General features: G+C 44.1%; 1 protein-coding gene across 1 annotated transcript in view; it reads right to left on the bottom strand.

The window, feature by feature from the left end:
- LOC144114179 (MAM and LDL-receptor class A domain-containing protein 2-like) overlaps positions 1 to 12195 on the bottom strand; it is a 176769-nt gene that overhangs the window by 103750 nt on the left and 60824 nt on the right. Inside the window, exons 31-39 of the mRNA XM_077647750.1 lie at positions 11771 to 11921; positions 11084 to 11192; positions 10687 to 10783; positions 8177 to 8230; positions 7393 to 7470; positions 4736 to 4938; positions 2045 to 2135; positions 661 to 921; positions 391 to 522 (exon numbers count right to left, since the gene is read on the bottom strand). Coding sequence (XP_077503876.1) covers positions 391 to 522; positions 661 to 921; positions 2045 to 2135; positions 4736 to 4938; positions 7393 to 7470; positions 8177 to 8230; positions 10687 to 10783; positions 11084 to 11192; positions 11771 to 11921 — 1176 coding nt within the window. The remainder of the gene's footprint in view (positions 1 to 390; positions 523 to 660; positions 922 to 2044; positions 2136 to 4735; positions 4939 to 7392; positions 7471 to 8176; positions 8231 to 10686; positions 10784 to 11083; positions 11193 to 11770; positions 11922 to 12195) is intronic.

The raw sequence follows: 12195 nt of genomic DNA, 5'->3' as shown, positions 1-12195 counted from the left end.
ATAATGCACCTCACAAAAAAGTATCATAAGCAAAGCAACCAAGTCGCTGGAAATGCATGAGCGGGGTTTGGATTCCGTTACAGTTAATTGTCATTATTAGTGACCGTTCAAGTAAAGTAGAAATGTAGCCCATAGACCTTCTTCAACAAAAGCATAAAATTATAACAACTGAACTCTAACGTGTTTTCATGAGAAAGGCTCCATAAACCCTCTAATTTTTTTTTAGACGTTAAGAAAGAACGGTGGGCCCGAACAGCAGATAACAATCAGCATGCGCACTTTTCAGCCTTCTATGATGAGACAACGTCTAACCATAATAAAATGAGGCCATACATTTAATGGAAACGCCCTTTATACCATTGAATGGGAAGTGGCAGCTTAAAAACTTACTTGAAGCCCGGTAGTTGAACCAGAATTTGACGACACACAGATGTCCCGTGTTATGAAGCACAGGGCTGGAGGCCTCACCTATCACGGTCATGCCTTCTATTGGTTGTTTCGCTCGCAGAAGCAGATAGTGACCTGTAACGTATTCTTCCATTACCGAGACCGCACTGTCAGTCTTAGGTCCGCGCAGAGTACCGATTATTAGAAAGAGACCGCAAGAACAATTAATCTTAGCAACAGGTTCCATTACGCAACGTGGCGCCGTTTCCTCACCCCGTGATGAGCTCGTGGTGTGGTCTCTCAGAGGTCCTCCGACAGGCGTCGCGGCTTTCTGTCGCTGCCAGGAGAAGTCGTCAGAGCGAAGCAGACCACGCCCTTCGACCGACCAGCCACACGTGCCGTTTTCGAAGGTGCACGCGCCGCAGTCCACTTCGTCGGAGCCGTCCGAGCAGTCCGCGATGAAGTTGCAGCGTGCTGCGGCTGGCACTTTCTGTCCTGACGCAGCGCACACGAACGGCTGTGGAGCTGGCTTGGCTGTCGGCGAAAACAACAGCGTTACGTAATAAGGCACAGCTTCAAAAAGTGTTACCAGCAAAAAGGAACAAAACAATCCAAAGTTACACGGGTACATTAAGCACAATACTGCGGATTTTTTTTTTTGCCTTAATTGCGCGTGTTTCGCTCTGCTCGCGCGAAAAAAGTGGTACAGTTCCGATCCTGTGGGAATTTACAGCATTTTCTCTAGCCTGCCAGTACCTGGAGATGAGGCACAACCTCCACAATATCGACAACTGCGCTAATTATGAGACAAACAGGAAGGACAAAAGAAACTACAGTGGCCTTTTTGCTGCGTCCTCAAAAAAACAACGTTTGCAACATTTATTCACTAATTCGAGTGAGACCCGCCGCGCTGGCTCAGTGGTTGGGGCGCTCGGCTGCTGACCCGAAAGACGCGGGTTCTATCCCGGCCGCGGCGGCCGAATTTCGATGGAGGCGAAATTCTAGAGGCCCGTGCGATGTCAGTGCATGTTAAAGAACCCCAGGTGGTCGAAATTTCCGGAGCCCTTCACTACGGCGTCCCTCATAGCCTGAGTCGCTTTGGGACGTTAAACCCCATAAACAAAACAAAAAACTAATTCGAGTGAAATGAAGAATTAACTTTGCTGTACTTCAGGCACTGTGAAAAGGCCGAGCTGCTGCGTAGCTCGCCTATGGCATTTTTTTAGTAATGCTTGAAGAAGCACACTTTTCGGCTGGCTAAAATCCTGCCTTAAGAAGAACGTGATGTCAGTCCTACCAAAGGCGCCCACTAGGAGTCTGCGTTTCTTTCGCGCATTGATGCATCTTGGATGGCTTCTGAAATTGCGCAAGCTTAATTCTATGTCTTGTCCAGACCTCGTATCTGTCTATGCTTCAAGTGGTAACTTCTTGTATGGCTCAAAAACTTGATTGCTCCCAACGTCAAGTACACTGCTTGAAAAAGGCAGCCCTTATTCTCTCTTCTGCAATTTCCTTCTGATTTATGTTTTTGATTTCGCTTATATTCCACAGAGTAAATACTGTATCCACCATGCTAGCACAGCGTCACAAGAGGCTGTCAACATTATCTGACATCTACATTATCTTTTCTATTCTTCCTGTTTAATACTGTGCTTACGTTGCTGGTAGCAGCGTTCTTCAATGAGCAGTAAGTCGTCGATTGCTGCAAAGGCGTCGGAGTGTCCTCCCGCAATGGCCGAGACCACCGCCTGCATTTTAGAGAAGTTCAGTTACTTTGTCAAGTGAGTGCGACAAGTTACAGCACCGAGGCTGTCGCTAGGATTATACCACCCGACCACACAGCCGCAGTATAACACGACTACGCGGATAAAGCCTGCAGTGTCACGCTCAAGGCGCGGTCCATGACCCTCGGAGAAGGTCGACCACGAGATGCAAGAACGCCGTGCACTCTGTACGCCGCACACAAGAACGCCGAGCACAATATACAGTACACACAAGTGCAAACCACGTAGCAGTTTGCCTAGAGTGCCTATACTGATCAACCGCAATGCATCGAACTAGGAGTCCAGCAGGTGGCGGCTTGAAACGAACGCTATTTTTTAGGCGCTTGCTACTAAGCATCTCTGCAGGCTAAAGGAAATATTCTAGTTCACTACACTAAACTGCCAGCTTCCACGCCCCCCCCCCCCCCCCCCCCCAGCTTGCGGTTCTTTTCTTCAGAATGCGCAATACGGAACGCGCTGTGTTCTCACACTCTTTCTCTTTGCGCCGTTCTCATCTATCTGTACTAATGCTAATGCCTGGCTCTTGCTACAGCCAAACGCCCGCGGCTGGATTTACAAGGCGATACTTTTTTTCTTCTATTTCTAACTGCTGTCTTTTATAGCTAGGCATGACGCGGTCGCAGCAGAAACTACTGCCTCCGGCACAAATTTTCTTACTTTTTATGCATGAGTGACTTCTCACCAGCGACACTTTTTGTTTTAATTCCCATGAGCTCTACCTCCCTCCAGTTCTCGCCAGTTCATGATCAGACGAGTGGGATTCTATAGGTGCTACCATTCTTCGGGCCAAGTCAGACAGCTCTACGGCTTTCAATTACTTCAGGGCACTGGCAATCTTCTGTTGTCCAAACCTTGATACTTAAGAGATAAACGGAATAAACAGTACACTTACCAAACATCTTCCCTCGATATTTCGCTGCACATCAAACACTAGTTTTTATTTAAGAAGCTCGTTTGATTTCTAATAATACGTGTGCTATTGGTAATAATTAGCTGAACCGAGTAAAAACGTTACTCAAGTTCCTGAAGTAGTAATTGGTTAAAAATTTAGAAGCGTAAATAATTTCTAACTGGGCACAAAGATGTGAAAGTTAGGTGTGAAAACTGTGACGATCCTTTTAAACTGTTTGCACAAACGCTAACGGCAGCCCCCCCCCCCCCCCCACCCCTTTTTTTTACTAATTCTATATTTACAATTTTATGTGGATTATCTGCGCATGAAATTTTTGCAACTGCTTACTTCTATTACATATGATGTGGAGGCAACTTTTCCCAATCGCTGTGCATTTCTTTTTTTGAAACGATACCCTACCGACGTTGTCCAGCCTACACGGATTCGCGACTCACTCTAATTCTGACAGCCCTCGTTTCATCCGCCTCGCATCGTATACTCATACACGCCTATAGACTGTCTCATAACCTTTGTGAGACATGTCGTAAGATATGTATGTAAGATATGTCGTCTGGCGACGAAATAGGTGCAATACACGCCGTCTGCAAATCAAGAGCAGCAAACTCAAAGGTGCTGTCACGTTATAGCGGTCTGTCGTACCATACGCCGGGCTATCACAACTTCAAGGGGGGGGGGGGGGGGGGGGGGGGTCATCAATGCGACTAAACCACAGGACATTCGTATGTGCCAGATGCTTTATGAATTCTGGCCCTGATTTGCTGGCGTGATTTGTAGCTCCCACTTCAATGTCGACAAATGTTGTGAGAGGGAGTGTATTTCCTCTCTGCTTCATTGCTCTCTCTCGATACCGCTCGTCATAATTCCCTCTGCTCCGCACGTCGAGCGTTGTTAGCTGCCGCATGGACCTCTCTGTGCGTTTCTCGATGCAACCAGTCGTTTCCTCGGAAGCCGCACAGCTGCTACAGCACTCATCTTCTCTTCGACCATCTGGACAGGCGGACACAAGCGATATCCATCGCCTCGCTGTCGTTTGAGAGCGGGTCCATTTTCGGCGTCGAGCCCAAAACATGGCGTTGTGTGTAGAGAAATATACGCCGGCATCAGTTACTCAGTTTATACGCAGTCAACCTTGGAAAAACCCTGGAGAAGAAAACTATATACCCGGCGATGGCATATCTTGTCTATTAGCGTGGCACAACGCCCGCTAATTCTTCGTTACCTACAGTGACGCGAAATGCACTCACTGGCTGCGCGGCGCGGCGTGGCGTTGCCGACCATTCGTAGCTATCACATGCAGCGCAAGCGACGACGTAAGGTGCTAGCGCCTCCTCACAGCCACCTGACTCGCGCGCAGCCAGACTTTTTGCCTTTCCGTCATCACTTGCCGCTACCATTTTTCCTGCCTTCTTCTCTTCCTCCTTTTCTACTTCTACCACTTCCCCGTTCTTCCCTCGCTCCTCGTTCTGCACACAAACCCACAGTATCACAGGCACTGCCAATAGGTTGAGAAGGAATTCCCATATACCGGGTATCACCTCATAATTGGGCCGTATTTTGCTTGGCCTCCTATCCAGCTTTGGGTACACGACTACAAAAATGGCAATCCATAATCAAAGCAACGTTAGAGCACACAAGAATCTAGAAAGCTCACATTTTTTATGTCGACGGGGAACATGGCCTCCTTCCATTGGCCACCAGTGCTCTTCGCAAAACGCACGTCTCCAGCAGTGATGGTCAAGTTTGCCGGTGCTTCCGAGATGTAATGCCACATCGTTGCACAGTGGTAGCGTCTGTCGGTCAATACCAGAGACGCCCGCTTCTGTGGTCGATCTCCTCTAAACAGCAAGTAGTGGCCTGTGGATCGAAGGTTAGTGAAGTTTCGCTCTGATGTCGGCTCTGTTGCAGGCGGCGTTCATGAACCAGCGAATATTTAACGTGTTATAACTTGCTTTAAATAATGCAACATGATTTATTTCAGGGTCCCGCACAATTGCTCGTTCAAATATAAAATGTTTTTCATATATCGGTGCACGTTTAAAGAACCTTAGGTGGTCGAAATTAATCCGGAGCTCTCCACTACGCCATCTCTAAGTGCGTATGTGCAGGTTTAGTACCAACTCCAATTACTATAGCTTACTGTATTGAACATTCCGCTCAAAAAAGGGTACCAGTGGGGGCAAATTGTTGGTGGCGCAAAATACTTTTGTTTGCCCGAATTTCGAGCAGACATTTTCAAGAAATAAAAACTAAAAAAATGCTTGAGCGACTAGGTTTGATTTATTTATCTATTTATTTATTTGATTTATTTTAGTGTCACAACATCGGCAAAGCATTGCCTTTGTAATATTTAGACTTTTGGCCATCTCTTTGATGTGGTGGGGCTGAGTTGACCTTTGAAATATTGGAAACAGCCATATCCGACTTATCTCATTAGTGGCGCGTGAGCAAACTTCCTTTAAAAGACCCCTATGCATATCTATAAAAAGGTGCGATATGCGTTTGATGATGAAAGAAACTGTGTCATGCATCTACTCCAGCAAAAATTTTTCAAGTGCGTTTCGTAGGAGCGTTATCGGAAGTAGTGATTTCCCCTTCACTTTCCTCGCACCTTTCATTCTCCCCCTCATTATCCCGCTCAAAGATAGGCGCCTCTCCACCGACCCCACCCACAGAAACGTTATCGTAAACGTAATAGTGTCATTGTTTGTTTTCAGGTTATTTCTTTATCTCGTGAGACAAGACACCTCCAATCGTGGCGGACGTGATTGGCTAGGCTGCCGACAATATGCAGCCGGGTTTTACCTGCGCGTTATTTTCGATTACTCTTCGCTGCTGTCGCTGCGTGACGTTCGTGAGAAGCGTGAGAGGATCTCATGAATAGCTGTTTCGAAACCTAAAACACGTAGACTCATTACACGATGAGGGCACGAGTTTTAAAAACTCGCAAGGCAACTTTACAGCGTCATTCTGAGTTCTCTCCTGCGGCTGGATGTGTAATATTTAGATAAGATGCTTATGACAAGACTGTAACAACTTACTGAGCTTGTTTGTGATGTTCAAAAGGTGTAGCAGAGCCCCCTGAACAACGCAGCAAGCGAGCACTGTTGGTTTTATTCGGAGCCGTGAGGAGCAGCTAAAACTGACACAGCATGGAAACATGGCAATCCCCAGAAAAGAGCCGGAATTGAAAAGGTCTTGTTTTACAAAATACCACTTGCAGGAGATATTCCGTCGTTACTTAAAGATTTTATCATACAGTTATCATATGAAACAAGAAATTGTACCGCAATGTGTATAATTCACTTAACTGCTATCAGGACTCTTAAATTTTTTATTTTGTTGACAGCTTTTATCAGGACACTTGGTGACGCTTTACTCATTACAAAACATGACACTTCTTAAACACTGTAATGTTAACTAAGCGCTCATTACGACCTGCAGGATAACGCCTAGTTAGCCGTAGTTTATACGCGGCGATTGCTCAGTGGATATGGCAACGCGATGATGAGCACGAGGCCGTCATTTCGATTCCCGGCTGCACCGAGCTGAAGCTGTTGGAGGTAAATCGCCGAAACGTTCATGTTCTGATATTTCGGTGCACGTTGAAGAACCCCGAGGTAGCGGGATGTAATCAAGAGCCCCTTACCACAGCGCCTCTCATACCCGGGCTGTACGGTTGGCACTCAAAAGTGCGTTACGAAAAAAAAGTAAGAAGAGCATACTAAAAAAAATTGATGAAATATCACGCTTCGAAAACCAATTAACTTGCGTCATCGATTACAACCTGCTGAAAGTAACGAAGAAGCCTTTAAACTGCGTCACAACAAATGTGATGGTATTAAAGGCTGAACATTTCAAGTAAATAATCAAATCATGTTTAAATTACTGCTTAGATTAGCAAGCATAGCAGCAGCATTATTCACAGTACATATCTGATCGCCTCAAGGTTCTCTGCAACAGCGAAATGGCTGTTGAACCTCCAACTTGACTAAACGCTTTGTTTACATTGAAGCATCCTTTCATTTCCCCCCCTTGCTTTTGAAAGGGAAGTGCTAACATTAAGTGCGATTGGTTTCAGAGCTTGTGACACAAACATTTGAAACTGACGAGACCACGACTAGCTGCTGTATTGAAGGTCGTGTCCATAACATGTGTACTTTAAGGAAAAATAAAAGAATCACGGCTTTTCATTTATCGCTGTCTGAACATTTCTTGCAGTAAAATTGAACATAGGGCATGCATTAACAATTACCGTCAAGCCAAATGAAGTGATCGAAGAAATTCGAGCACATGTAATCAGTGACAAACCTTCTTTTGACTGCAGTGTGTGGTCTCGGGTGATCACTGAAAGACCGGCCCTCTCCAACGACCAATGGCTTGTCGAATCTGCAAGCGTAGAAATAACACGTATAAATTTCAGTTTCAGAGCGTTCTTGAGCCCTCGACAGGTTGTTTAAAAAAAGGTATTGTCATTCAAATTATTTTCGACTAACTCTTTAGCATGTTACAGGTGACTGAAAAAAAAATATTAGCGAACTAATCCCTTGAAAGATAGCTTAACGATTAACTCGCCGCACTCCTTCGCTATGCTGGGCAAGAAACAAAGCGGTAGGAATAATTTGCATCTTCTTGCTGAAGTACGAAAATCGCGGAATTAATTTTAGTGAATTATTTTGATAGTGTAAACACAGAACAAAAGATTTCCTCTTTTTGTTTCGTGTATTTAAATTTAATTTAAGCATCATCTCCTGACATCAGTGGAGTTTGGGCTAATGAATGGTACTAAAGATTTGTGAATCTTGAATACACCAGAGTCTTCCCCAAAGCAAGATATCCACTGCCGTGATCCTAGGCTATCATCATCATTAGATTGCATTTTTACTCAATTGGATCAGCTACTACTCAGTGTCTCTGAGAAAAATAAATAAATATAGCAAGCATTTATATCTAACAGCCAATAATTAATCTAGAAAGGAGGAACCAAAATAACCTTCTGTTGTATTACAAGCATTTGCTGTTTATACTTGACATAAAGAAAACGATTTCCAAATAAATCCAACTTGCTGAAAGAAAATTAGGATGCGTCACTTACCTTCGTCCGAATTTTTCCAGTGCAGGCATGTGGGAGTCTCGAAACTACAGTAATCTGGGAGACAACGTAATGGAAAAGATGTTACAACCAATAAAAAAGTGAGCTTACAACACAAAACAGTATCTTCAATCTTCAAAGCTCAATTAAATAGGTGAAATCATTACCGCGGGGCAACTACAAATCCTTAATTATAGATACAATTAAACACAATTCAATTAATCAATTAAAAAGTTGTGGATGATGATGACCTTGAATTTTTATGGCGCAAAGGCATCTGCTGACAAAGAGCGCCATGGCACAAGGTTTTTTCTTTTACTCAAGGTGGGGTCAAAGGCCCATTTCCCAAGCATTTCTTCCCAAAGAGGCCGAGCGCGCCAGGCAGGTGAATGCTGGTACCCATGTATCACCGGTGTGTACCCGGCGGCACTGGGGATCGAACCCCGCACCTGCCGCATGCGAAGCGGATGCTCAAACCGCTAGGCCACCGCTGCAGTCCAAGTTCGAGAATGCAGCGCAGAACAAGACCTGAGGACCTGAGGCGAGACGGATATCAGCACTCGTGTTCGCCTCGCCGCTCCACTCTCGACCTGGTTTGAACTGCATTCATCAGACATATTGCACGAACAAGTCCAGTTTGTTACTTCGATGCATCAAGGACTCTTTGCTACAATGCCATATTTTAGCAGCCGCAAAATGGAAGCAAATGGAAATTTATTGTCGCTGTTTCCAGTTCACAGCACGTAGGAGTCTCTGGCAGGATGATATAACTAGAATTATCTGGCTTCTCTTTTTGGACGGCTTGATGATCCGTTGATCCCAATGGCACGGTTCTAATTGTCGATAAAGAAAATGCAAAAATAAACTGAAAAACAAATGGGTATAATAAACACGATACTAAACTAACGTATGTCAGTCTTTAACTAAGCATCCTTCAAGAAAGGCGCAGCGGCACCAGATAAGCACCTCAAAACAGCTCTATGCGTCGACAAAAGTCGTAAAGTGAAAGCTCTTATCTGTCTGCATGATAAACGCGACCACTCCACGCAACACCCTTCGGTCGTATTTGTACTCCATAATTTCGTAATAAATTTGAATGGCTCAAAGCAAGGAGCACAAAGAGACAGAGGGATAGAAAGAGCGCCTCTGTCTATCTCTCTCTCTCTTCATGTGCTCCTTCTTTTGAGCCATTCAAACTTATTATGAACCATCTAGCCCAACAACAAGTACTTCTGTAATAATTTCGTGCTCTAGCTTCACTGACTAGAGGGCTAAAGATAAAAAAGACAGAAAAGGGTAAACTCCCTTTCCTAAACACTACTGAAGCTACACGCGGAAGCTGCCAAAGCTAACGGGAAAGAATGTTCTTTGATTGAAATTTGAGAAACATTGTCAGCGGCCTGCTAGAGCAGACAGTGTATTTTAATTAACAATGACTGACTCATTATATGAAGTAATTATGAGCCTATAAACCAGTGAAGATAAGCGGAAATGTTCAGCTAGGAAATTGCAAACATCGAGGGAAGCCTCAAATGGAGTAAGTTTTGAAGGGGCACCCTAACTGCGAAAGCGCTTTTTTCACGCTGAACAAAGCGTACGAGATCTCAAAATTTTCAGCGCAGGTGTGCGTGTTAGGAACTGCCCTTGCATGGCCTCGGTCTGCACTAGCCATCGACTTGGCGGTTTCAAGTTTGCGCAGCTGCAGTCGCTTTCAGCGCGCCAGGTTTTGCGTTCGCTAATGAGCTCTTCGCGTATCCGTCAGAGTCTGGAAAGAACTCATAATTACCGCCGTAATGCGTTTTTGTTAATGCCATACAGTTAACACATTTTTCTTAGCTTTATCGGGCTGGAGGTTTTCTTTTTTAGTTTAAAGAATATAAAACAAAAACTACGTCCGTGTTCTCTAGGCTGCCATCAACAGCCCTGTCTCACTTTTCTTCCCGTAACGTCTACCAACTTTTTGTGAACTCTTGACCACGTCAGGTGCGACACTTCGCCTATAATGCACCATTTTTCGACCACGAACTGTGACATCAACTTCGCTTTTCCCAGGAAGGCGCCGCATGCACTGAAGACGTCTATAAATACAAAGTCGTTTTACAATAGTGTGAAGGTACTATACCTCTTCAAGCTTGTCGAACGGCTTCTCGCCACCGCGCTCAATTTTTCTGTTCTGTAATTGATTTAGACCGGCAAAAAACTAGCCACTGAGATTCTTGCCATGATATTCGTGTGGCACAGAAGGGCTGGTCTTCTCTATATGACAGCTGTGCTATCAGTAGCAGAAGTTATGCAACCTCTAAAAAGAGCATTGTGATATGGTTTTGGTCTCACAATAAGTGTTCGCAGCAGTCAACCCGATGTTGAGTTTTAAGCGTCACGAAGTGACAGAAATTAACTGCTAGCGTGTTTTCTAAATATTTGCGCGGCACGAAACGGGATCTCATCATCCGACTAGCGTAAAATAAGCATCTACTGGCTATTGTATACATTACGTATTCGGGAATACTTACTCTCCGGCCGGCAAAATCCGCTTATCAGCTCTATGTCATCCAGGAAAATGCTGGATTCTTGCAGAGCCAGTTCTGGCAGAAGCACCTCAAACACAGCCTGTCAGCAAAGAAAACGTTTGAAAAGGCTTATTATCAAACTAACGGTAAGTCCGCATTGAAGAAACGACAAACGTGTTAACAGCTGATGCTTTCGGATATCAGCCGTTCATGCATCACCATAGTTTTAATTTCGTTCTTGATACAATCCAAAAGATCAGAAATATTTCATGCAACGCATTGTTACGTTTAAATTTCTGTTTAATTAATTTACAATAGCCCTAACAGCTATTCCGAGCTTTTTTTTTTTTTTTGCTGCCTGACTGGACATTGGATTTCCTTTTAGGAGGACATTCCATACCTGCCACGTTTTCTCTGATGATAGGGTAATCGACCGAGCATTCCACCATGGGTTCTCTCTTGTGACAAAAGAGAGCACGGGGTCACGAAGACCGACCCCTCGGCGATAGCTGTTGAGAGAAGGGTACAGTAGGACCACCAATGAACAAAATATCTCACTTCAAGTTCAAGCGCAATAGATCTACAATAACGCAACACAACTTCAGAAGCATATGCCATCATGAGAGACAAGTGTGTAGTTTAATTGTGGCATGAATTCGCAAAAAATGGGCAGTAAACGATGTTTATTTCATTGTGTACAATGACAGTGTTCTCATTTATGTTTTAAAAGGTAGCCTGTTTCAATCATGCACTGTCAGAAAGACGCTAACACTGATAAACATTCGATTGTTTAAGAATGCAGTTTTACTCCCTTTGTCAGTTTCACCTCGAACATCTTACCTGCATAATGATACTAATGAGGCAATAAAGTTTAGCTACTTGATTACCGAAAATATATTTTAACCTGTTATAAACCCTTAAATTTCTTTTCGTTAAGGATTTAGCTTCAGCCTTTTATACATATGCATACCATGCTTGTACACCGAGCGTAAGTTAATACATAACTGATGAATGCAATACCATATGCAGCTATTCTTAACGCTTTCCATTATTTCTGTGAAAAAAAGAAACCAAAGAAAATACTCACTTATATACATTAAAAACGCTGTCTGCACCAACAGCACGCCACCAGAACGTGAGGCATGTCGCTTCGGTTGCATCACGCTCAGGCAAAAAGATCCTGCCAAATGAATGTAACTTTTGCTCTACGTAGGTAGTGTTTAAGTACAAGAAATGTCCTGAAAGAGAAGGAAACGAAATATCTCAAAGAGGACAAAGGTTCATATCGCATAATAAAAGTGAGAGGTAACTGCGCAATTTACTCGTATCGGTAGCATTTGGCATAGAATGAAGCCTGTGTTTTGGATAGAGGCCAGGGTCTCATTTTACGTAAGTATGGTTCACATAAGGCCGGCGAGCAAATGAACTCGCTGCTCTGTTTTATTAAATAGCTTTCATTTTGTACGCATGTTGAAAATGAAGCGAAAGTACTGCCAAATAGTGTCAAGCTTC

This window comes from Amblyomma americanum, chromosome 1 (genome assembly GCF_052857255.1).
Source record: "Amblyomma americanum isolate KBUSLIRL-KWMA chromosome 1, ASM5285725v1, whole genome shotgun sequence".
NCBI lineage: Eukaryota > Metazoa > Arthropoda > Arachnida > Ixodida > Ixodidae > Amblyomma > Amblyomma americanum.
Note: the sequence above shows the minus strand (reverse complement) of the source record. Positions and strands in the feature narration are given on the sequence as shown.